At 56.8% G+C, this 22,284-nt stretch overlaps 2 protein-coding genes and 1 pseudogene across 8 annotated transcripts in view; 1 reads left to right on the top strand and 2 right to left on the bottom strand.

Moving 5' to 3' along the window:
- The window catches only part of PRKCSH (PRKCSH beta subunit of glucosidase II), a 14,557-nt gene extending 7,242 nt beyond the window's left edge, over positions 1-7,315 (top strand). Inside the window, exons 8-18 of one of the 6 annotated variants that reach the window (XM_027085069.1) lie at positions 2,374-2,458; positions 3,357-3,435; positions 4,153-4,239; positions 4,517-4,699; positions 4,776-4,872; positions 5,350-5,419; positions 5,688-5,777; positions 5,970-6,044; positions 6,133-6,232; positions 6,318-6,496; positions 6,877-7,315. In XM_027085069.1, the coding sequence (XP_026940870.1) occupies positions 2,374-2,458; positions 3,357-3,435; positions 4,153-4,239; positions 4,517-4,699; positions 4,776-4,872; positions 5,350-5,419; positions 5,688-5,777; positions 5,970-6,044; positions 6,133-6,232; positions 6,318-6,464 (1,013 nt within the window). In that variant the 3' untranslated portion in view covers positions 6,465-6,496; positions 6,877-7,315. Of the gene's footprint in view, positions 1-2,373; positions 2,459-3,356; positions 3,436-4,152; positions 4,240-4,516; positions 4,700-4,775; positions 4,873-5,349; positions 5,420-5,687; positions 5,778-5,969; positions 6,045-6,132; positions 6,233-6,317 lie in introns of all 6 variants that reach the window. The other 5 variants (XM_027085067.1, XM_027085068.1, XM_027085070.1 and 2 more) reach the window with 5 other exon arrangements.
- Positions 7,316-7,521: 206 nt separating this feature from the next.
- Positions 7,522-10,034, bottom strand: LOC113608581 (keratinocyte proline-rich protein-like; annotated as a pseudogene).
- Positions 10,035-10,090: 56 nt separating this feature from the next.
- On the bottom strand, positions 10,091-18,274 carry ELAVL3 (ELAV like RNA binding protein 3). Of its 2 annotated transcripts, none has more exons than XM_027085100.1 (6): positions 18,061-18,274; positions 17,670-17,773; positions 13,955-14,108; positions 13,531-13,756; positions 12,738-12,776; positions 10,091-11,008 (listed from the first exon to the last, which is right to left on the bottom strand). In XM_027085100.1, exons 1-6 carry the CDS (start codon positions 18,263-18,265, stop codon positions 10,657-10,659), a joined length of 1,080 nt encoding a protein of 359 aa, XP_026940901.1. In that variant the 5' UTR covers positions 18,266-18,274; the 3' UTR covers positions 10,091-10,656. The 2 variants fall into 2 exon arrangements, with proteins under 2 accessions (XP_026940901.1, XP_026940902.1); XM_027085101.1 differs by having other exon boundaries at positions 10,091-10,987.
- Between the last annotated feature and the right edge of the window lie 4,010 nt (positions 18,275-22,284).

The following is a 22,284-nucleotide window of genomic DNA, read 5'->3' as shown; positions in this document are numbered from 1 at the left end:
GAGGTGGGGTGTGTGAGTGTGTGTGTGAGACGTGGGATGTGACTGGGGCCTTGAAAGAAGGCTGGGAGTTCCCTGCTCTTATTTCTTCCTAGTTTCCATGTGATTTAAAATATCCCATCTGACTTCCATATTCTCTGTTAAAAAGATTTTTGGGGGTAACAATCCTGAAAGTAGTAAAGTAGAAAGGGAGAGTTTTCCTCCAGGTTAATCTCTACCAGGAGGCGTGAAACCTTCCAGACCTTTTTTTTTTTTTTTTTTTTTTGTGGTATGAGAGCCTTTCACTGTTGTGGCCTCTCCCGTTGCGGAGCACAGGCTCCAGATGCACAGGCTCAGCGGCCATGGCTCACGGGCCCAGCCGCTCCACGGCATGTGGGATCCTCCCGGACCAGGGCACGAACCCGTGTCCCCTGCATCGGCAGGCGGACTCTCAACCAGTGTGCCACCAGGGAAGCCCTTTCCAGACCTTTCTTGTCCATCCCAGGCAGAGATGCAATTCTTCAGAGGGTAGTAACTCTGGGTGTCGACCCCAAAGCCACACTTCAAGTGCCCAGTGGCCACGTGTAGCTGGTGGCTGTCATTTTGGCCAGCAGATGTAGACCATGTCCATCTTTGTAGAAAGTTCTGTTGGACAGCACTGGTCTACATGGTGTATGGGTGTTGTGCTATGTCTATGTGTACCTCATTTCCTTTTTTTTTTACTCAGACCCTTCACTTTTTTTTTTATTGTGGTAAAATCCACAAAATGTATAATTTACCATTTCAACCAATTTGAAGAGTACAGTTCAGTGGCATCAAGTACATGCACCACGTGCACCCATCTCCGCTATCTAGTTCCAGAGCATTCCCGTCTCCCCAAAAGGGGACTTCCATGTCCATCAAGCAGTCCCTCCCCAGCCCCTGGCAACTACTCATCTGCTCTCTGTTTCTATGGGTTTGCCAGTTCTGGACGTTTCATATCAACAAAACCAGGCAGTGTGTGGCCTTTGTGACCGACTTCTTTTCCCGAACATCGTGTTGTCACGGGTCATCCACACTGTAGCCTTGTGTCTGGACCCTACTTCCTTTTAACAGTTGTGTCTATTCCGGTGTATGACCCTGGCAGGATTTATTTAATCCAGGTGCCGTTTTTTTCTATCAGGTTCGCAGTGCTGGTTTTCATCATTTGTAAACGCCTGTTGTGTATTAGGGTGTTGGCCCTTTGTGACCGAAGTTGCCGGTGTTTTCTTATCATTCATCTTTGGTGCCAGGTTCCTGGTGTTTTCTTGCTGGGCCATGTGTTAGAAAGTGAATTCAGGGACTTCCCTGGTGGTCCAGTGGTTAAAACTGCGCTTCCACTGTAGGGGGTCGTGGGTTCGATCCCTGGTTGGGGAACTAAGATCCCACATGCCGCAGAGTGGCCAAAAAAAAAAAAGAAAAGAAAGTGAATTCACTCTTGTCTTCTCTTTGCTTCTGTTTCCACTGTTTTGCACCACAGCGAGCGTCCTTTTACACAAGGCTGGGCGTACTCGTGCCCCGTTTCCCTTAGCCCGAGTTCTCAGCATGGAGTTGCCGACTCAGGTTCAGGGGTAGTAACATGCCAGGGTTTGACCCAGATTCGCAGAGGGTGGTGGGGATGAGCACGGGCTCTGGAGGCAGACGGCCCGGCTTGGGCCCCCGGCTCTGCCCCTCGCCAACTGGGTGACCATGGGCGGGTCCCTTCATCCACCTGAGCCTCAGGCCCTCGTCTGTGAGGACGGTGTCGGCTGAGCCTGCTGGGGTCTCGTGGGGTCTCCTGGGACACAGGCCGCTTGTCCTGCTGCAGAGGGCTGAGCTTCCTAATGGAGCTGCCCCTGTGGCTGCTTTCCGGAACCCCACCTGAGCCGGCTAGTGATGAGACAGACAGGCAGAGGAGGGACCATCAGAGCAGATATGGGGCTAAGGCCCTGTGTCCACTGGCCACTCCCAGTTCCCTTTTTCCGTGCAGGTGGCCTCTCCCCTCTCTCCTGGGCCCCCAGGACATCTCCCTCGCCTGGCTGCCCCCCAACCCCAGTCTCTGTCCCCTGACCTTTTTCCTGCTTGGCCTCTTCCCGCGGGGGCCTCCCGGACATGGCAAACCTAGTGCGTGGTCCCCCGCCTGCCTCTCACAGCCACCGATCGTTCAGACCATCTGCAGAGCCCTCAGGATCTCCCCCCAATCTGGCGCTTCCTGCCTCCTTGGCCCCCTTGCCCCTGCACCGGCCAGCCCTTGTCATCTCCTTGCTCCCACCCCCATAGCGGCCTGACTCAGGGCCCCAGCACTCAGTGGAGGGCCCCCCTGGGGCGTTGGGGAGGGCAGATTTTGGGGTGGCGGGAGCTGTAGACGGTGCAGAGGATGATGGGCTGGTCCCTCCACAGAGCAGCTGGCCGCCTCCAAGGCCCAGCGAGAGCAGGAGCTGGCGACCAGTGCCTTCCAGGAGCTGGACGATGACATGGACGGGGCGTGAGTGTGTGGCATTGCCTGCCCTGGGCTCCCTCCTCCCATCCCCGCCTTCAGAAACCAGCCAGAGCCCACCTCCTCGCCCTGGGACCCCCAGGGCCCGAGCTGGTCCCAAGCCCTCTCTAAAGGAGCCTCTGCTTGCTCATGTATAAGATGGGTTTAGAGCAACCCCGGAGGAGGAGATGAGGGAAACCACCCCCTCAAGGAGCTGGGCCCCCGAGGGGACTAGGGATCCCATTACTTTTCACAAGCCTACTCTGTGGCCTGGGACACTTTGGTGAAAGTCAGAATCCCCCCTGCGCCCCTGAACTTGCTGGCTGACCCCAGGCAAAGGGCTCGGTGGAGGGTGGGCTGTCGGGAACGAGGAGGCTGGGCAGCCCCCTGGTGGGAGGCTTCGGAGGGACCAAGGGGGCAGAATGGGCAGGGGCAGTCCACGCCCTGGTTGGCGATGGTGCGGGTGGAGGGACAGAATGTGGTGCTGGGGCCATCGTGGGTATTGGGGCTTGGCTGCGGGGAGGGCGCCAGGCCAAGGGCAGTTTCGATGTGCTGGGCTCTAAGGGTGGAAGGACGTGGAAGCTGGGTCTTGGGGGACACAGGGTTGTCCAGGTATCTCCTCCTCCCACCCCTGTGTCCTTCCCTCCCTTGAGCCCCTCAGGGTTGTGGAGCCTCAGGAGAGGGTAGGAGGGTGGGGACTGGGTGGCTGCTTCTCCTGGGGGGTGGGGACCAGAGGGGTCCGAACCCCAGACTTCATCTTTTCTCAGCTTCCTGCTGCTCTCCCCTCCCTGCCCCAAGGTTCTGAAGCAAGTTCTCGGGGCGGGGGGGGCCTGGCAGGGGGAGGCAGGCAGCTGGCCAGCAGCCAGTGGGCTCACCCCTCCATTGGCTTCTGCCTGTGCCCCTGCAGGGTCTCTGTGGCTGAGCTGCAGACCCACCCGGAGCTGGACACAGATGGGGACGGGGCATTATCAGAAGGGGAAGCCCAGGTACCCAACCGGCCCCTTCACTTGGGACTCCTGGAGGGGATTGCCCCAGGGGGACCTCAGGGCCAGGGGGCCCAAGACAGGCTGGCCGTGGGCTCCTCCCGTGGATGGTTCCCAGCTGGCCCCAGGCCAGGGCTGCTGGGGTGCCCACCGTGGCCGACGCGGCCAGGCCAGGGCCGCCACCCAGGGCCGCTTCTCCCTGCCCTTTGGGACCTGGTGGGGTCGCACAGGTTCCCAGGGTGTCTGATCGGGACGGAGCCAGGTTCCGCACACGCGTGCCCCACCTGCTTCGCCTACCCCGCCAAGTGCACGTACCTGATTCACCTTCCTCACGGCTGGGCCTGTAGCTCTTTGTCTTTGCTGGTTTGGTCCCCCGTCCGTCGCTGTCCTGCTGGTCCCCACTGCGCCCCCCTGCCCCTCTGCCTCTGTCTCCGGGGGCCTGGGCACCTCTGGTGCCCCTGCCTCTCAGTTTCCCTCCCTGGTCTCTCCAGTCCCCACCCGACACCTCTCTGGCCCCGCTCCTTTCCCACAGGCCTGTGCTGCCCCCTTCTGGCTGCCGCGCCTCACCCAGCCTGGCCCCGGCCTGGCCACGGGAGGTCAGGGCGTGCTGTGCCTGGCACCACGGCCTGAGGGGCCCCCCACCCCCTCCGAGAGTGCCTGGGGTGCAGGGAGGCACATGGAGGTCCTGCTCCTGACACCACCCCAACATAACGCACACAGACCCTTCTCGGGGGAGACACGCAGACAGATGCCGCTTCCTTCTCTGACCGCATCTGGGCTGCCATCCGGGACAAGTACCGGTCCGAGGTCAGTGGGGGGAGGGAAAGGGATGTGGTCCTGCCCCCCCCCCGCCCCGCCCCTCGATGCCTCACGAAGGAACGGCCTCCATTTTCTGGCGCCGGGCCACCCTGGCCAGCTGGGCTACCCCACCCCCTCCACAGAGGCCTCCCCGCTCCCAGCTGACTGTCCCTCCCTCCTGCCAGGCTCCTGGGACGGGCTAGAGACGCGAGGCCTGGACCCAAGCCCTGGGGGTGGGAGGTGGAGTCCCGAGTCCACAGCACTGACTGCTCCACACGTCTGCCAGGTGCTGCCCACCGACCTGCCGTCGCCTCCTGCACCCGCCTTGACGGAGCCCAGGGAGGAGCAGCCCCCGGTGCCCTCACAGCCCACAGAGGAGGAGGACGAGGAAGAAGAGGAGACGGAGGAGGAGGAGGGCGGGGAGGAGGGGGAGGAGGAGGATTCCCAGGTGCCAGGGGAGCAGCCCAAGGTGTGTGTTCAGGGGAGAGGCGGGTGATGGGGGCAGGGTGGGGTCACTCGCTGACTCTGTCCCCCCCACCCCCCAGGAGACCCCACCCCCAGTCGTGCCCCCCCAGACAGCCAGCCCCACAGAGGAGGACAAAATGCCGCCCTACGATGAGCAGACACAGGCCTTCATCAATGGTGAGGGTGGAGCCTGGGAGGGGTGAGTGCCTCCTCATCGCCTGCACCTGCAGGGGCCCAAGAAAGAGGCCTTACCTGCTCCCAGAGGCGGGCTGAGGCTGGCCCCGAGCAAGCCCAGGGGACTTCGGGTGGCCTGGAGGGGGCTTCTGGGGCCTGGGGAGGGCTAGCACCGCCTCCACCGGCCCCAGGGGCCCTCCTGCCTCCTCATGGGCTGTTGCTTGTTTGTTTCACCTCTGGCAGGTGAGGAGCTGGCTGGGCCCCGGGAGCCCTGGCCCTGCTCCTGCGGGAGCTGAGAGCCCAGGCAGTGGGGTGGGGTCTGCCCTGGGGCTGGCGAGGCCCACAGAATCTTCGTGGGCCCAGTCCTTGTCCAGAGCAGGCCCGGGGGCTGGGGGAAGCCGGCGTGGCTGCGGCATCCCCTTCCCTCTCTTCCCGGCTGGGAGTCGGGGCACCTCTGACCTCCTTCCCTACCCCCACCAGCTGCCCAGGAGGCCCGCAACAAGTTTGAAGAGGCCGAGCGGTCCCTGAAGGACGTGGAGGAGTCCATCAGGTATGGGTGGCTGTGTGGCCACGGTGCCGTCTGCACCGGCCCCACAGCTGCCTGCTGCTGGGCTCCCCAGGGGAGGTGGTGATGGGGAGTCGCCCGGGCGACCTCGGGCAAGGTGGCAGTGGCTCCTGCAGGGAGGGTCCCCAGGTGATGGGGAGCAGAGCCCAGCCCCCAAGAGGCCCTCTGCCACCGGAGCGGGCCTTCCTGTGCTGTCCTGAGTCGGCCTGCGGCGGCCCCAGCTGCCGCTTAAGCTCCCGGCCTCCCCTTTTAGGAACCTGGAGCAGGAGATTTCCTTTGATTTTGGTCCCAACGGCGAGTTTGCCTACCTGTACAGCCAGTGCTACGAGCTCACCACCAATGAGTGCGTCCCCCACGGACAGGCGGGGTGGGTGGGCTGGGAGGTCCTGGGCCTGAGCAAGGATGGGGTGAGTGAGGAGCGGGGCTTAGGAGCAGTCACTGGAGTTTGAGGTACTTGTGTGCCCCTTGCAGGGGGGGGATGTCATGTAGGTTGGGGCCCAGGTCTCCCCTACCCACGCACCCCATCCCGTGATAGGTACGTCTACCGGCTCTGCCCCTTCAAGCTCGTCTCGCAGAAACCCAAACTCGGTGGCTCCCCCACCAGCCTCGGGTGAGTGGGCTCAGGCTGGGCCCCCCTCTCAGCCCCTGGTCCCCCCGGCCGCCCGGCCAGCCCCGCTCAGCACCCCACTCTCCCGCAGCACCTGGGGCTCGTGGGCTGGCCCCGACCACGACAAGTTCAGCGCCATGAAGTATGAGCAGGGCACAGGCTGCTGGCAGGGTCCCAACCGCTCCACTACTGTGAGTGCCCGGTGGGTTGGGCCGGTACGGGGGACCCAGGCCCACCGAGCCTGCCTGAGCCCCGCCTGCCTGCCACCCGCCCCAGGTGCGCCTGCTGTGTGGGAAGGAGACAGTGGTGACTAGCACCACGGAGCCCAGCCGCTGCGAGTACCTCATGGAGCTGATGACACCGGCCGCCTGCCCAGAACCACCACCGGAACCGCCTGCCTCAGGCAACCACGATGAGCTCTAGCCCTGCCCTGCCCCACCCGGCCCGGCCCAGAGGTGGGTGGGGAGGTGAGACCCCTACCGCCTCGGCTGGGGGATGCAGGGGGTGGTCTAGGTCGCATTGATGCTCCCCCCACCCATCTCCATCTGTGTCTCATTTGGTTTCTCTGCGGCCCCAGAACCTCAAGACGTGGAACCAGCCCCCAGCGGTGCTGCCCGCCTGCCCCTCAGTCTGTAGACTAAGGCTTGCCCCTCTGGGTCTCCTTGCCCTCCCCAGCGGGCAGGAACTGGGTGGGGCTCCATGCCCTGCTCTGGGGGCAGGCGGGGCAGAGCCACGGTCCCGGCCCCAGGTGCCTCTACAGGTGGAATAAAGGAGGCTGCCCTCCCTGGACCCCCGCCCTGGTGCCCCCCCCCACCCAACCCTGTCCCCCACCCAGGGCATCTGCCTCCCCTCCTGGCGCGGAAGAGTGACTTGACCTGTGACCTCCAAACAATAAACGTGATCTCCCCAACTCATCTGTCTGTCTTTGCTCGGGTGTGGAATCAGCCAGGGGTGCGAGAGGGCTAAGTGCAAGGGGAAGCAGCTCTGCAGATTCTGTGCGGGCCTCCTTCCCCATCAGGCTGGCACCACAGTTGGGGGTCTCACCTGAGATGCCCCGTGGACAGCACAGCCTGGCGCCACTGGACAGACGGCCCCTGGGCCACTTCTGTCTGGGTTTCCACCTGGACTTGTCTCCCACCTGCTAATCACAAGAGTGCTGTGGGAAGGCCGAGAGGCTCCAGATGAGATTCAGGCCCAGAGAGGGACAGCAGCTTGCACTCAGCCACACAGCGGGGCTGTTGACACGTGTTCCAACACTCCCCGCACGCCGTTGTACACATATCTGAGGCCATAAGATTCTGAACTTTTATTTTCTGGCATGAAAAGTACAAATAATTAAACAATTCCATGTAAAAGTCTGTTACCGCGGCCAGGCCTGTAATCCCGGTAATAAATAGTGTCTAAACTCAACGCAAAGTGTTCTTGTTGTTGGGTTTTGGGTTTGGTTTTTTTTTTTTGTTTTTTTTTTTTTTTTTAAACAGTTCTTTATCACCTCCAACATGGACTCTGTCTTGATTTGAAACCATCCAAATAAATAACAGGATGAAGGGAGGGCTGGAGGGGCTGAGCCCCTTCCCCATGGGCCCTGCCCCTGCCTCCCAGGGATGTGGAAGACCCCAGGCCCCCTCCCCTGGGGTGAGGGGCTGGCCTCCAGGAAGGGGGCCTGGCTGGCTGGGCTGAGTTCTGTGTTTTAGAAAAAGGAGTCCCCTCCCAGTCTTGGGGGTGGCAGGGGCTCAGGCCTCTGTGAGGGGGTATGGGGAGGTGCCCCCTCTCCAGAGCCCGGCCCCCCCCCAGGGTGAGGGACAAACCCAGCCCTTATTGCTCACAGATGCCTCCGCCACGCTGCCCACGTGTGGACACGTGTCACCGCACGGAGTGCAGAGGGGAGAAAGCCCCAAGAAAACAGAGGGAGAGGGATGGACCCGCTGCGGGGCCTGCCCTGCTGGAGGGGAGCGGGGAGGTTGGGGAGGACTTAAAAACCACAAGAATAAATAGGTTTGTGTATCAAGAACAAGCTAGGGTTTCACCAGCTAAATAGGACTGAAAAAATTCTCAAGACGAGCAAAAATAATCCCATTAAGACCCCGGACGTCGCTGGCCGTGGGGACCGCCCTGCAGAGCACAGGTCCCCCAGGGCGCCGCTCGGCTACCATTACTGTTATTAATAATTATTATTACTTTAATGATTCCACTTCCCCTTTTATAAATAAATTAGGCATAACCACGTCTCGGCAAAACTTAAAGAAACAAAGAGAACATCGTGGTTCCTTTAAACTTGCAAACTGGATGAAGGAACAGAAATATACACAAATGTCCTTACAGGGCAACAAGGAGGATAAATAGTTAACATAGCAATAAGTTAAAACTACAAGAAGCTCAATTCGGCAAAAAAGTACAAGAAAGTTAACTGGTGCCAGTTTATGTCTGTTTTGTTTTTTTTTTTTTCCTTTTTTTTTTTTTTAAATCTCTTCTGTGTGTGTGGTTTTGTTTTGTTTTGTTTTCTCTTCCTTTTTTTTGTCGCTTTTTTCTCTTCTGTTTGTGTTTTTTTGTCGCTTTTTTGATTTTTTTTTTTTTCTTTTTGTTCCTTGCAGCAGAAGCTCCACAGACGTTTAATAACAACACCGGGAGGGGTGGGGGAGAGAGAGCTGGGCAGTCAGATGGGGCCATGGCCAGACACCAAATGCAGGGACACCACAGAAAGGGCACTGAGGCTAAAATCGGGGTTTGCCATTCTCAGTTCTGACTGGGCCCTCTGCGGGGGTTGGGGGCTTCAAGGGCTCCCAGGGGGCTCCGGCTTTTGGCTTCTATTGGATTTTTGTTTGTTTGTTTTTTACAAAGAGTGAAAACTAGGGGGATGGAAAGTCCAGACAGAAGCCAAGGCCGGGGCTCGGGATAGGGGCTGCGTCCACTGCCCTCACTGATCTGGAAAGACGGAAAAACCCAACAAACTGAAAGGGGGTGACAAGTGGACGGAAAGGGAATGCGGGGCTGGGCCCCTGGGCCCATCCACCCTGGGCCTGGAGGGGAGTGTCGGGGCACTTGCTGCTGAGGAGGCTCTGGAGTGGAGAGGCTCAGGGCCTGGCCTCCCCCTCGGCCTCGTGGGCCAGGGCCTCGGCCCAGGGAGGCTCAGCCCCAGGGATGGGGGTCCTTTGGCCTCAAGCGTTGGGTGGGCTGCCTCCAGCCCACCATGATGCCAAAAGGACAACGAGGTATCGTGTGTCTGGATGCATGGACGCTGTGTGTTCACGCCTGTGTTCGTGGGCGGCAGGGACCATTGAGGAGCCAGGAGAGAGCTCTGCAGAGAACCTGGGGCAGGGGCGAGTGGGGCTGAGTGCCAGGAGGAGGGGTGGGCCAGCCTCGCTGGAGGAAGTGGGCTATGGACTGGGCTGGGGTCTGGGCTGTGACCTCTCGCCTGGGCCTGAGGGATGCTGTGGGCATGTCTGTGTGTCTCTGGGTATTGTGACTATGTTTCTCCATGACTGGGTGTCTAGATTTGTGTGTCCAAATGTAACTGTCTCCACTTCCATGTGGCCACAGGCACGTGTGGAAATGTTCCCATGTCCACGTGTGCACGTGTCCACATTTGTCCCCGGCCACATTCACCAGTGTCCACATCTGCCCGTGGCCGCATCTGCCCACGTCCACCATGGCCACATTTACACAGCCCCATACTTCAGTCTTCTGTTGTTTATACGTGTGTTTGTCTACGTGTCTGAATTGGGCCAGGGAGTTCCTGAGGCGTGTCTCTGGGTCCGTCTGTGCTGCTGTGTATCCCTGTGGGGTGTGTGTGTGTGTGTCCCTGTGTGTCTTCGCGTGGCTGTGTTTCTCTGTGTGGCCCCATGGACCCTCAGCTCCTAAGCCCTGCTCCCTGTGTCCCTGCCCCAGTTGGTAAACATAACCTGCCAAAATATTTTCTTTTTTTTTTTTTGTCTTTTTTTGTGTTTTTTTTTTTTTCAAGTTCAAGAATCCCCAGTAAAAATTCTCCACGAGGTCTTTTTTCCCTTTTTACAAAAATAGAGTTTTTCTTCCCCTCCCACCCCCCCTTTTTTTCATTGTGTTTCTGTTTCCAGCCCCTCCCCCTGCCCCTCACATTCCACCAAGGGGCTCTGGGCCAGGGATGCCCACACCCCTCTCAAGTTTCGCTTTTTTGGGGATTTTTAAACCTGCTCCCCCCTCTCAGGCTCACCTAGGTGTTGGGGAGGCCTGGGCAAGGGGGCCTGGGAGGGCACCCCCAGCACCCCTCCCCCAAGCCATCCACGGAGGGCGGTTGAGGGTGTGCTGGGGGCACGTCTCTGCTTTCACTTTAGCCGAAAAAGGAAACAAAAACCTTCACCATGAACAAAACCAAGACGAGAGAGTGAACAGCCCAGCCTGGGGGGGAGGGGCAGGAGGACGGGGTGGGGGACCCCCAGGAGCCCTCCCATTCCCTGCAGACCCTCCCACCGAGTGCTCACCCTGTGGCTTCTGCAGGGACACGGGGCCCTCGTGCCGTCCGTGGTCTGCCTGCGCTGTCTCTCTCGGGCCCCTGTCTCTCTCTCTCTCTCAATCTCTCTCTCTTTCTCTCTCTCTCTCTCTGTCTCTGCTGCCCGGGAAGGGTGGGGAGGGCGGCGGTGGCTCAGGCCTTGTGCTGTTTGCTGGTCTTGAAGGACACCTGCAGCACGCGCTCGCCCAGGCGGTAGCCGTTGAGGCTGGCGATGGCCATGGCCGCCTCGTCATAGTTGGTCATGGTGACGAAGCCGAAGCCCTTGCACTTGTTGGTGGTAAAGTCGCGGATGACCTTGACATTGGTGACTGCCCCGAAGGGCCCGAACAGCTGCCACAGCACACTCTCATCCGCCTCCGGAGACAGGTTGTACACGAAGATGCACCAGCCAGCGCCCGCCGCGCCCCCCGACAGGCCCACGCCCGCGAGGCCGCTCATGCCGTCGATGGCGATGGGTGAGAACCTGGCGATGAGCGACAGGGGACTACTTTGGGGGTCACGCGGGCTCTGCCCTTACCCCCGGCATGCCCCCTGACCCTGTCATGACCCCTGACCATGCGGAGACCTCGGGACTATGTGACCCCTGCCTTGGCCCCGTGACCTCCATCTGTGACCCCGCCTTAAGCCCCAGACTCTGAGCCACTCTGATACACCAGCCCCCGATCTCCATCCTACCTGGAGCCCTGTCCTGACCTCTGACCCTCCCTAAACGTTAGGTCCTCACCTGCGATCTTGCCCTGAGCCCCTATCCACCCCGACACTCCCTGACCTTGGACCCTACCTGGTCCTCAGCCCTCTTGACACTGACCCCCTCCCCACAACTGGCCACCACCCTTCCCTTGACGCCTCTTCCCACCCAACTCCTGCCCTCACCCCTACTCGGGCACCACCCTGATCCCGCCCTTGGCGATGCTGCCCCTTTTGCCCCACTGGCCATCCTGCCAGGTGGAGGCCCACCCGGAAGGGCAGCGCTGGAACCAGGGTGCGAGCGAGGCCTTTAAGCGCCCCCTCTCGTTATTCAGGTCTCAGCTCAGCTGTCACTTCCCCGGGGTGGCCTCCTTTGACTCATATAGTGGCCACCTCCTCCCTCTGGCCCTCTCTGGCCTTTTCCTATGTATGTATGTATGTATGTATGTATTTTTTGGCCTCACCACGCGGCATGTGGGATCTTAATTCCCTGACCAGGGATCGAACCTGTGCCCCCTGTAGTGGAAGCTCAGAGCCCTAACCATTGGACCACCCGGGAAGTCCCCAGGCCCTTTTCTATTTAAATCATGTATTTATCCTTAGCTCCATCTTCCCTGCAAGGTTCTATTCCCTCGGTGTCCCGGCCCAGAACGGCTCCCAGCACCAGCAGGCCCTCGGGGGGTGGGGGTGGGGTCTGTGGAGTGAACGAATGAGTGAAGGGGCATTGGCTCCCTGCCTTCCCGAGCCATTCCTTTGGTCACTGGGCTCACTCCCTCCTCCTGGCCTTTGCACAAGCCGCTCTTGCCGCCAGGAACTCCAGTTCTGCTCTGGCCCTGTCTCCTGAGCGATGTCTCCACTGGATCCTTATCACCCCGTCTCCTGCCCCCTTCACAGCCCAGATCACCGTTCATCTGTCTCCTTCCCCAGTGGACTGAAATAAGTAATAACAGTAACCATAATCATAAGAGACACTGCCTTTTAAACTGAGTGAGCCTGCACTCCATGCCAAGCACCGTGCTCAGTACCATTCCAGCTCCACCAGGGGCCAAGTCTGGCCAGGCCACGCTGGGTCCCCAGCTCAGAGCCAAGCTCCTGGCCCTCAGCATGTGCTCAATAGCTCTTGATGCTATAAACATGGGGACCTTCAGAGGATCAGGGATGTGGACAATGGAGTGGGTGGGGGGCCTCAAGGTCCACCCCCAGCTATGAGGCAGAAGGGGGCATTCTGTGACCCTCAGCATAGATGATCAACAGTGGCCAGTGGGGGCACAGCTGTGACCCGGGCAACACTGCCTGCCTTTCAATGGGGTGGAGGAGGCCACAGACAGGCCCCCCAGATCCAGATTCTGTAGTAGCAATTTCTAGGCATTTAGTAGGCTCAAGGACCCCCAGATCTCTTAATGGCCACACTATGCCCAGACAGGGGTGGTCCTCGGGGATGAGGTGGGGGATGGGGGCCATAAGGGCAAAAGGGTCCAAGGAGGGACGGCGAGGGGCTGGGGGCAGTGGGGCGGGGGCACTGTTACCTCTTGACTCCGTAGGCCATGTTGAGCAAATTGTCCAGCCTGTGGAGGCAGAAGGGGTGGTCACTGGTGGCTTCTGGGCACACCCCCGGCTGTGACACCGGGCAGCCAGCCTGCCCTCCCCGCCCCCACCCAGCCATCCAGCAGTGCCAGCCCTGCCCCCGCCTGCCTGCTCCCCGCCAGGCTGGACACCGCCTGGCACGGAACCGTGGTCACTCGGGCACCGCCTCTTGCCTGCCCTGCTGCTGCCCAGCCTGCACTGGCGTCCTCGTCCTCCCCCTCCCGGCCGCCCAGCCCTGCTCGCCTGCCCCCCACCCCCCAATCCGTCCGGGGCTTGGGTCCCGAGAAGGGAAGTCTCTTCTCCAAAGTGCCTGGGCCAGGCAAGTGACAACGCCTCTCTGAGCCTCAGGGTGCCCGTCCGTAAAATGAGGACAAGTTCTGTCCTCACGGGGTCGCTACGCAGAAAAAGTAAGGGTGCCTGGCCAGCAGGGAGCTGAAGCCACGTGCCCTTGGCGGGGTGGGGGAGGGGGTGGGTTGGCAGTCAGAGCTGGGCCTGGTCAGGTGATTCTAAAACTACTGACGCCAATAATGCCACCCTTAGTGGCCTGCACACATTGAGCGCCTGCTGTATACAAGGGTCTGGCCTCAGCACCTGACAGACCCCCACGTTTCCCCTTTTGCCCTGGTTTCTCTCCGCCCTGCAGGAATGGGGTTCGGCGAGGGCACCTGCAAGCCTAGGGCATCCGGCCCTGGGGGTCTGGGACGTCTGGGGGGCAGGGAGCGGCAGGGGGCTCACCGGAAGCGCTGTGTCTGATGGTGCAGGGGGCCTGCGTAGCGCCTGGCGGAGGACTGGTAGAGGTGAGTGAGCAGGGCCTGCCCGGTCTTCTGACTCGGGTTGTTGGCAAACTTGACCGTGATGGGCTCGGCCGCACCTAGCGGCTTCTGCCCGTTCAGTCCTTTGATAGCCTCCTCGGCCTCAATCCTCTTGTCAAAGCGGATGAATCCCACACCCCGAGAGACACCTGCCGGGGCGCGAGGGCGTCATGGGTCCCGCCCCCTCCTGGGGACCCGCCCCCTCCTGCGTGACCCCGCCCCCCTCCTCGCTGCTATTTCCGGTTTCTCCACTCTGGTCCCACCTGGGTGCCTTAGCCCAGTGCCCCCCACCCTCCCACCCCCCCCTCCCACCCCCCCGCCAGGTGCACTCTCCCCGGCAGCCTGACCTGTGACCTGGTCCACCAGGATGCGAGAAGTGATGATGCGGCCGTACTGGGAGAAGAGCTGCTCCATCTCTTTCTGGCTCATGGTCTTAGGGAGCCCGCTGACGTACAGGTTCGCATCCCGGATGGAGGCGGAGCTGGGTCTGGCATAGGACACCTGGGGGAGGGTGTCAGGCGGACAGGGGTGAGGGCAAGACCCATTTCAAATGGGGAGGGAGAGGCCACATTCAAACCGCCACTGAGCAACAGAAATCCCTCATCCGTTTATTCAACAAATACCGCAAGTAGTCACCATGGGTGGTGGGTGGGGTCAACCAGGGCTTGGGGGAGGGGATGTGGCTGTGACCAAGACAGCGTGGCCCTGCCCGCGTAGAGCGGTGAGAGGGACCTGTCATCCGAGGAGGTCAAAGGAGCTGCGCCCTTGGGGTCACATGTCTCCCTGGGGGCCTCAGGGACCCTCACATCTCTAGCTCATGTTCTCAGGCTGGATATTCCATCAACATTGACACGTCCCACTCCCTTGGAAAGTGAACCTGGGATGCTGGCTGGCCCCTTCTCTTCCCGACTACAGTGGGCCCCTCAGATCTTTAGCGCCCAGCTCAACCCCGACGACTCCCAAATGTCCGAGCCCAGCATGCGCCTGGCCCCTGAGCTGCACACCTGCGTGACACCTGCCTTCAGGTACCCCACGAGGAGGCCTCATGGGGGATCACACTCAGCACCCCTGACTTGCCCTAACTCAGTAATGACAGTTCTGTCCTGGCTGCTCAGGTCCCGAGCCTCGGGTTGTCCTCAATGCCTGTCTGTCACACCCGCATCCAACCACCATCCATCCTGTCAGCTCCACCTTCCTCATTATCTGGATAGAATTCACACACTTCTCCCCATTTCCACTGCCCTACCATTGCTCACCCTGACCAGTGCAGCAGTCTCTGCCCTGGTTCCCTGCTCCACCCTCGCCCCCACACAGGCTGTTCCCCCCACAGCAGCCAGGGGGCACCTGTGAGCATCTCAGCCAGGTCACATCCCTCCTCTGTTTAGAACCCTCCGTGGCTCCCACCTTCCTGAGTTAAAGTGCTTCTCAGGGCCACCAGGCCCTTCACGACCTGCCCCATCACCCCCCTACCCTCATCTTTGCCCACTGTCCCCCTCCACATCTCTATTCCAGGCACATGGGCCTCTTCCACATTCCCCAAACACAATAGGTGTGCTTCACCCTCAGGGCCTTTGCACTTGCTGTCCGCTGTGCTTGCAACTCTCTTCCTTATTTTTCTTCTCCAGGTCTCAGTTGAAATATCCTTCCCGTCCTTTCCCATCTGAATTTGGTCCTCCACCCTTATCCCTGTTACTCTCTGTCAAAGCCCTTCTCTCAGCTGTGAAGTAGACACGTTTTAGTATGATCCTTCCATTCATGTCATTAATTATGGTCCAGCCCAACAATGAAACTCTCTGCAGCTGTTTAAAAAATGGTGGACGTGTATATTTATTTCCCCGAAACAGTGGTAAGTATTGTAAAGTGGGGGAAAGAAAAGTCCATTTACAGAGCAGCGAGTATTGTGTGACCCCATCTCATTGTGTGTTTATCAATGTCCTGGAAACATGGTCTGGAGGGCCCACCCCTAAACGCTAGCAGGGTGACCTAGAGCTGGTGGGGGAGGCGAGGTGGGATAAGCTCCGTTCCCCCTTATTTCTGCTGATGTCTATTTTCTGTTTCTTCTAAATTAACCTCTGGGTAGATGGGGGTCATTGTAAAGGGTCTGGCTTTTGTTTGGGGTGGTGAGTTGTGAGGGCATATTACTTCATTAGAAATAGCTAATTAAAAAACGAACAAAATGAATAAATTAGGCCAAGGGCGGATGGGGGTGAGGGTGTTCATGGGGTGGGGGCAGGGGGATTCTAACTGATGCAATTGTGCACACCTGGGATCCTCCAGAAAAAAGACAAGCACCACAGCTGCTATTATTTCTGTAATAATAATTAAAACTCATGGCCATGTATTGGATGGTTTCCACTCTCCCCTACCCCGTGGGGCTGTGAGTTTTGAGGGGTGAGGACTTGTTGATGGATTGGAGCTGGGGGAGAGGGGAGGGGAGTCTCAGCTCCTGGGTGGGTTTTGGGGTCAGGGGTCATCTGAGGCACAGAGTAAGTGTTCAGGGGCCTTTCCCATCCTTTCATGACATGGGCTGACCCAGGTCCCTCACGTGGTATGGGCTCCTCCCACACCCCCTCACTAGGACGGGGCCTGGCACACGATGAATGGCTGGAACTATTGTGGGCAGAATCTGCTGGAACACCTAGTCAGGACCAACCACACACTACAGCCACCCAGGCAGATGCACATGCATGCACATACACCCACACAGAGGGCCACGCTCTGGTATTCACTGCACAGCTATGGTGACTACACCAGCAGGAGGGTGACACAAGGCCACCGCCACATTCATGGTGACTCTGGGGGTCTGGGATAATTGCAGTAAGCGTCGCAGAACCACACACCTGTCACACCACCACACAAGCCCTCAATGTCACACACGTTCCATCCTGAATGGGGCACAAGTAGACACACCCACACAACTTCACTGTAACACACAAACACCCTGTCACAGCCAGACACACCCACGCAGCCCCACCAGGTCACAGCTGGAGTTGCAGTGCATCACAAAGCACCTGTCAAATAAACACCACGTCTCACAGACACAAGATGACACACCCTCGTCTATAGCAGCCAGACCCACATGATAACAGCCACTCACATAGCTAGGGGGTCCCATAGCCACGGGGTCCCACAAACACCATGTCTTATAGCTCAGGGTCCCCCCCCCCCAACATATGCACCACATCACACGCACACAGTGGCCCTCTGGGTCATACAGTTCATCACTAGGGTCCACTCTCACAACCTGGGGGCTTCTGGGTCTACTTGGCCATGGAGGGACCCATCAGGCCCTTGTCAGCCTCCACACCAGGGAGAGGAAGAGATTCCGGCACCTCTGTTCCCATGGCGAACGGGGGGCCAGATGGGCATCCTCCCCAGCCCAGCCTCCCCCAGGGTTCAGGAGCAGATTTGTGGGGCGGAGCCCAGACACCCACAGGCAAACCTAGAGAGGGGGTTTCCATGGTGATTCCCTGCAACCCCCACGGCCTCCCGGGAACCTGGGCTTGCAGGGTCCCAGCTGCAGCTGCTGAGAGGGGAGGTCATGGGGCGAGGGGCATTGTACAAAGGTGGGGGAAGGGCCCACCCCTAATCCCACCCTCCCAGACCCTAGTTAGGCTCCAGATGGCAGATGGGCCCCCACCTCTCCCCCATTTCCATGACAAAGGCAAGGAGAGGGCTGCCCACCAGACCCTGGTCACTCTCTCCTACTGCTGAGGGGGTGGGTACCTCCAGGGCCTGGCTGACTCCTTGAGTTGCCGGAGAATGTGGGGCTGATCATCTCCCCATTGACAAGAGAGGAAACTGAGGTTCAGAGAGGCAGAGCCATTGGCCGCGGGGCCCCAGCCAGAAAGCCTTTGGGGATTGATTTGAACCCCTTAGGGGATGAGCCAGGGGGGAGGATGGGCAGCAGTGGGGGGAATGGATGTACGGGGAGGGTATGGTCGTGGGGGGCTGGGTGGCCATGAAAGGGTCAGTCCAGGTGGGCGGTAATAAAGAGGAAACGGGCACAGCCAAGATGGGAAGTCACAGGGATGGGTGGCAGTGGGGAACGAGGGCGCTGACCTTGATGGTCTTCGTCTGCAGTTTGAGGCCGTTGAGGGTGTTGATGGCTTTGTCTGCATCGTTGGGGTCAGAGTAGTTCACAAACCCGTAGCCGAGGCTCTGCCCTGCAGGCAGGACCAGGACAATGACCTCCCTGGACCTGCCAGTGTCCTCCCAGACCCCGGCCTGAGAGACTGACCACCCCCCTCAAGGTTAGGAGAACCAAGATTCCACCCTTATTTGTTACCCCCAGAGTACTACCATATCCTGAGGACAGCTCAGACCCCCCCAGGGTCCCACCTGCTCCCATCACCTCCCACCTGGGGTCACACCTGTCTCTACACCACACCTGTACTCCTGAGGCTACCACCTCTGTCCCCTATCCCCACCCCCCACCTGCCAGCAGCCACACCTGTGATCTTGTCCCGAACCAACTTGCAGGACTCAATGTCACCAATGCTGCCGAAGAGACTCTTGAACTCATCCTGGGTCATGTTCTGGGGCAGGTAGTTGACGATGAGGTTGGTCTTGCTGTCATCACTGGCTCCGTTTGTACCAAGGAGTGGCCCGTTGGGCAGGGCCGGGCCAGCCGGGCCCCCCGCCACCTGAGACTCCATGGCCCCGAGTATCTGCTGGAGACAACAGGCCGCACCCACTCACGGCCCAGTTCCCACACCAGGGACCAGTGGGAGTGAGGAGGGGCTTGGTGGTGACAGATCAATCAGGTCTGCACAGGCTTGAACATACAGAGGGGATAAGGTATTATTCTTATAGTCCCTTCCACTTCTTGAGCACTGGGCAAAATACTTTACAGGTGGTTTTATTCTGAAAAAGTCCATATATTAATGCCATGTATGCCCATTTGCACGTATGCTTGCCTGTTTATCTACAGCCAGTCTGCATTTTTAGAATAATGAAATTAGTACTTTGTATTCAGAATAAGAATTACAACATTTTTATTAGCTTTGAAGCCCTCATAATCCCAAACCCGACCATGTACTTTGCTCTTCCCACCAAATGTAATTCCTATCCCAAATGTGTTAATATTTCTTTTGCTTCATGCATAATTTACCCCCACAGGTTTTCCACTGAGCCATTTGGGGTTTTTTATGTATATCATAATAACACCTGCAAATATAATGACAGTTTTATTTCTTTATCTCCAATCTATACCTGTTATTTATTTTTCTTGTCTTGTGGCAGGGGCTACATTGTGACATTGGCTTCTTTATTCTTGACATTAAAGGAAATGTTTTAAACATTTCACAGCTAAATATGATCTTTACTATAGGTTTTTTGGCAGATGGCCTTTATCAAGTTAAGAATGTTTAATTTTATTCCTAGTATCTTAACAAGATTTTTTTTAAGGAATGGATATTGAATTTTATTGAATATCTTTTTCTGCATCTATTGAGATGATTTTTTGCTTCAATATTTTTTTAACAGATAAGGAAGAGGGCTTTTTATTTTTATTTTTTAAAATTAATTAATTAATTAATTAATTTATGGCTGCGTTGGGTCTTCGTTGCTGTGTGCGGCTTTCTATAGTTGTGGCGAGCAGGGGCTACTCTTGGTTGCGGTGCGCGGGCTTCTTATTGTGGTGGCTTCTCTTGTTGTGGAGCACAGGCTCTAGGCACGCGGCTTCAGTAGTTGCAGCATGCGGGCTCAGTATTTGTGGCTTGAGGACTCTAGAGCGCAGGCTCAGTAGTTGCGGTGCATGGGCTTAGTTGCTCCGCAGCATGTGGGATCTTCCCGGATCAGGGATCAAACCTGTGTCCCTTGCACTGACAGGCGGATTCTTAACCACTGCACCACTGGAGAAGCCTGCTTTAACATGTTCATGTAATAAATTACATTAATTGATTTTCCAATATTAAGTCAACTTTCCTAAGCTACACTAAACTTGGTTATGTTGCAGTTTTGTTTATATACATTGTTTGATTTGCCAACTTTTTTATGGTTCTTTGTTTAGGATTTTTAACCTCTATATTCAGGAAGATACGCTTTTTTAAAATTTAATTCACACAGAGGCTCAGGTAGAAGTTTATTATGCTATGACAAATAAGGAATTTGAGGCTCCAAGATGTTAAGGAACTTGTTGAAGTCACACAGCATATCAGTGGTGGCACTGGAATGCAAATGCAGACCTGTCTAGACCTGAAGACCACTCTACCATTCTCTATGACAGTCAACCAGGCAGGTACCAGCTCTGATAACTCTTCGCTGTGTGTCCTTGGATATGCTCCTTATCCTCCTGGGGCCTCTGGTTCACTTTGCTGAAAATTCAAAACAATTAGTAATGGCTATCTTAAGGGCCATGTAGAGAAGAATTATAAAGCCATGTCTGGGCTCAGAACGAAAGAGGGCTGGGATTGATTGGTATTGTCTGTCATGGGCATGGGAAGGGAAAGTAGCTAGCATTTCCTTAGGTCTTCTCCTATGTCACAGTTGGTGAATAGGTTGCCCTTACGTAGAAACCCAAATAGATTGGTAGAGTCTTCCTAGACGGATGAATTAAGAAGGATTTAAAGCTATATTCAGTTTCAGCAGTAAAGATGACTGTGATTGATGAGCAATAGCTGTTGTGGCCACAGAATTAGAAAGAGCCAGCAGGTACACATCATCTCAGCCATCCCTGCCCCAAAATTCAATACCATAATTGTTCCCAAATATTGCGCATACTATGTGCCAGGCACAGTGCAAGGCCCTCTGCAGGGAATGTTTCTTTTCTTTTTCACCACTCTGAAAGGAGGAGAGTTTTATTACCCCTGCTTAGGAGATGCTATGGACTGAATGCTTGTGCCCCTCCAAATTCATATCTTGAAACCCTGCTCTCCAGTGCAGTGGTATTTGGAGGTGGGGCCTTTGGAAGGTTATTAGGTCATGAGGGTGGAGCCTTATAAAAAGGGACGGGAGAGAGATGATCTCTCTCTCTCCACCCTATGAAGACAGTGATAACACAGCTGTCTACAAACCAGGAAGCCGGCCCTCACCAGGAGCCGAATCAGCCCACACCTTGATCTTGGACTTCTCAGCCTCCAGAGCTATGAGAAATACGTGTCTGTTGTTTAAGCTACCCAGTTTATGGTATTTTAGTCAGCCTGAGCTGAGTAAGACAACAGATGAGGAAAGTGAGGTTCAGAGATGTTTGAAAAATTACCAAAGATCATGCCGCCCATAAATGGTGAAACAGGGATTTGCGCATGAGCTTTTCTGATTGGGCATCTGTATTTCCAACTTTCACTGCCAACCAAGACTAGTGCTGGCTCTAACACTTCCCAGCTGCGTGTCCTCAGGTATGCTACTTAACAGTCTTTATGCTACGACCTCTGCTCCACTTTGTTGAAAACTCCAAATCACCAGCATAGTGACCAGAGACCCATCTAAAGCCAATTGTGGGTGCAGCTGGAAGGCATTCTGGGATCAGTTAGCTATGTCTGACACAGGCAGTCATGAGAAGTGGAAGTGGGCTTGTCTTGTCCACAAGACAAGCCCTGCCTCATAATGCTGCTATGAATAATCATCCTGGTCCATTGACACCTACCGTGTCAGGTACCAGGGAAATAACTCAGAGACGTTGGGTGATATAAATGGGGAAATTGATTTCAAACCTGGATATGTTGGACTTCAGAGCCGTTTTTAATGACTGGCCAATACACTGGGGGCAGCTCTGCCACCACATAGCTGTATGTCTTCAGCGACAATCTTAGCTCTTCCTTGGGCTTCTGTTTCCTTGTCATTTATTCTTATTTAAAGGATAGTACAGAGGGTCAACTCCCCTGCAGCTCCATTTGGCTGGGAGTGGCTGTCTGGGGGAGCTGCCTGGAGGATTCTTCTTCTTCTTCTTTTTTTCTTCCATTTTTGGCCACGCCATGTGGCTTATGGGATCTTAGTTCCCAGACCAGGGATTGAACGCAGGCCCTTAGCACTGAGAGTGCAGAATCCTAACCTCTGGACCTTCGGGCGGGGGTGGGGTGGGGGGAATTCCCTGGAGGATTATTCTGAAGCCGCATCCAGGCTCACCAGGAACACAAACTGGGTTGATTAGCAATGTCTGCCACAGGCGCCTGAAATATAGCAGTAATGTACCTTCCACACATCTGCATCCTGGTCTTGTAACATTAATACTTTACGAACAACATAGCCATGTATTGAGGGCCTACTATGGGCCAGCCAAAATTCTTTATGTGAAAATTTCCAGGCAATTCTCCCCAAATTGAATGTTATGGGACTCTATTCTTATTTAACAGATGAGAAAACTGAGTCTCATTGAAGGAGGAGGGATTTGCACAAGTTTGGGTAGCATGTAAAAAGTGGACCAAGAATTCCAATTCAGGGTTTAGACTCTAGAGCCCACTCTCAATGAAAAGGCCGATTTAAAAAAAAAAAAAAACACAAAGCAAAGCAAAGCTGAGCACCCACTCTTTGCCAAGCCCCAGGCAACACTACATTTAAACCCACTTTGGGGGCTTCCCTGGTGGCGCGGTGGTTAAGAATCCGCCTGCCAATGCAGGGGACATGGGTTCGAGCCCTGGTCCAGGAAGATCCCTCATGCCGCGGAGCAACGAAGCTCGTGCGCCACACTACTGAAGCCCGTGCACCTAGAGCCCGTGCTCTGCAACAAGAGAAGCCACCG

The sequence above is a fragment of the Aethalodelphis obliquidens genome, unplaced genomic scaffold (genome assembly GCF_003676395.1).
Source record: "Aethalodelphis obliquidens isolate GAN/ISIS:26980383/991018 unplaced genomic scaffold, ASM367639v1 scaffold53, whole genome shotgun sequence".
NCBI classification, from domain to species: Eukaryota; Metazoa; Chordata; class Mammalia; order Artiodactyla; family Delphinidae; genus Aethalodelphis; species Aethalodelphis obliquidens.
This window is presented reverse-complemented; position numbering and strand designations above follow the sequence as displayed.

Coding starts and splice junctions, on each gene's coding strand:
- ELAVL3 (XM_027085100.1), bottom strand. CDS start 18,265: ATGGAGTCTCAGGTGGCGGGGGGCCCGGCTGGCCCGGCCCTGCCCAAC. Junction 17,774..18,060: donor GGTTCGGGACAAGATCACAG/GTGTGGCTGCTG, acceptor TCCTGCCTGCAG/GGCAGAGCCTCGGCTACGGG. Junction 13,757..13,954: donor CCTGGTGGACCAGGTCACAG/GTCAGGCTGCCG, acceptor GCGCCCCGGCAG/GTGTCTCTCGGGGTGTGGGA.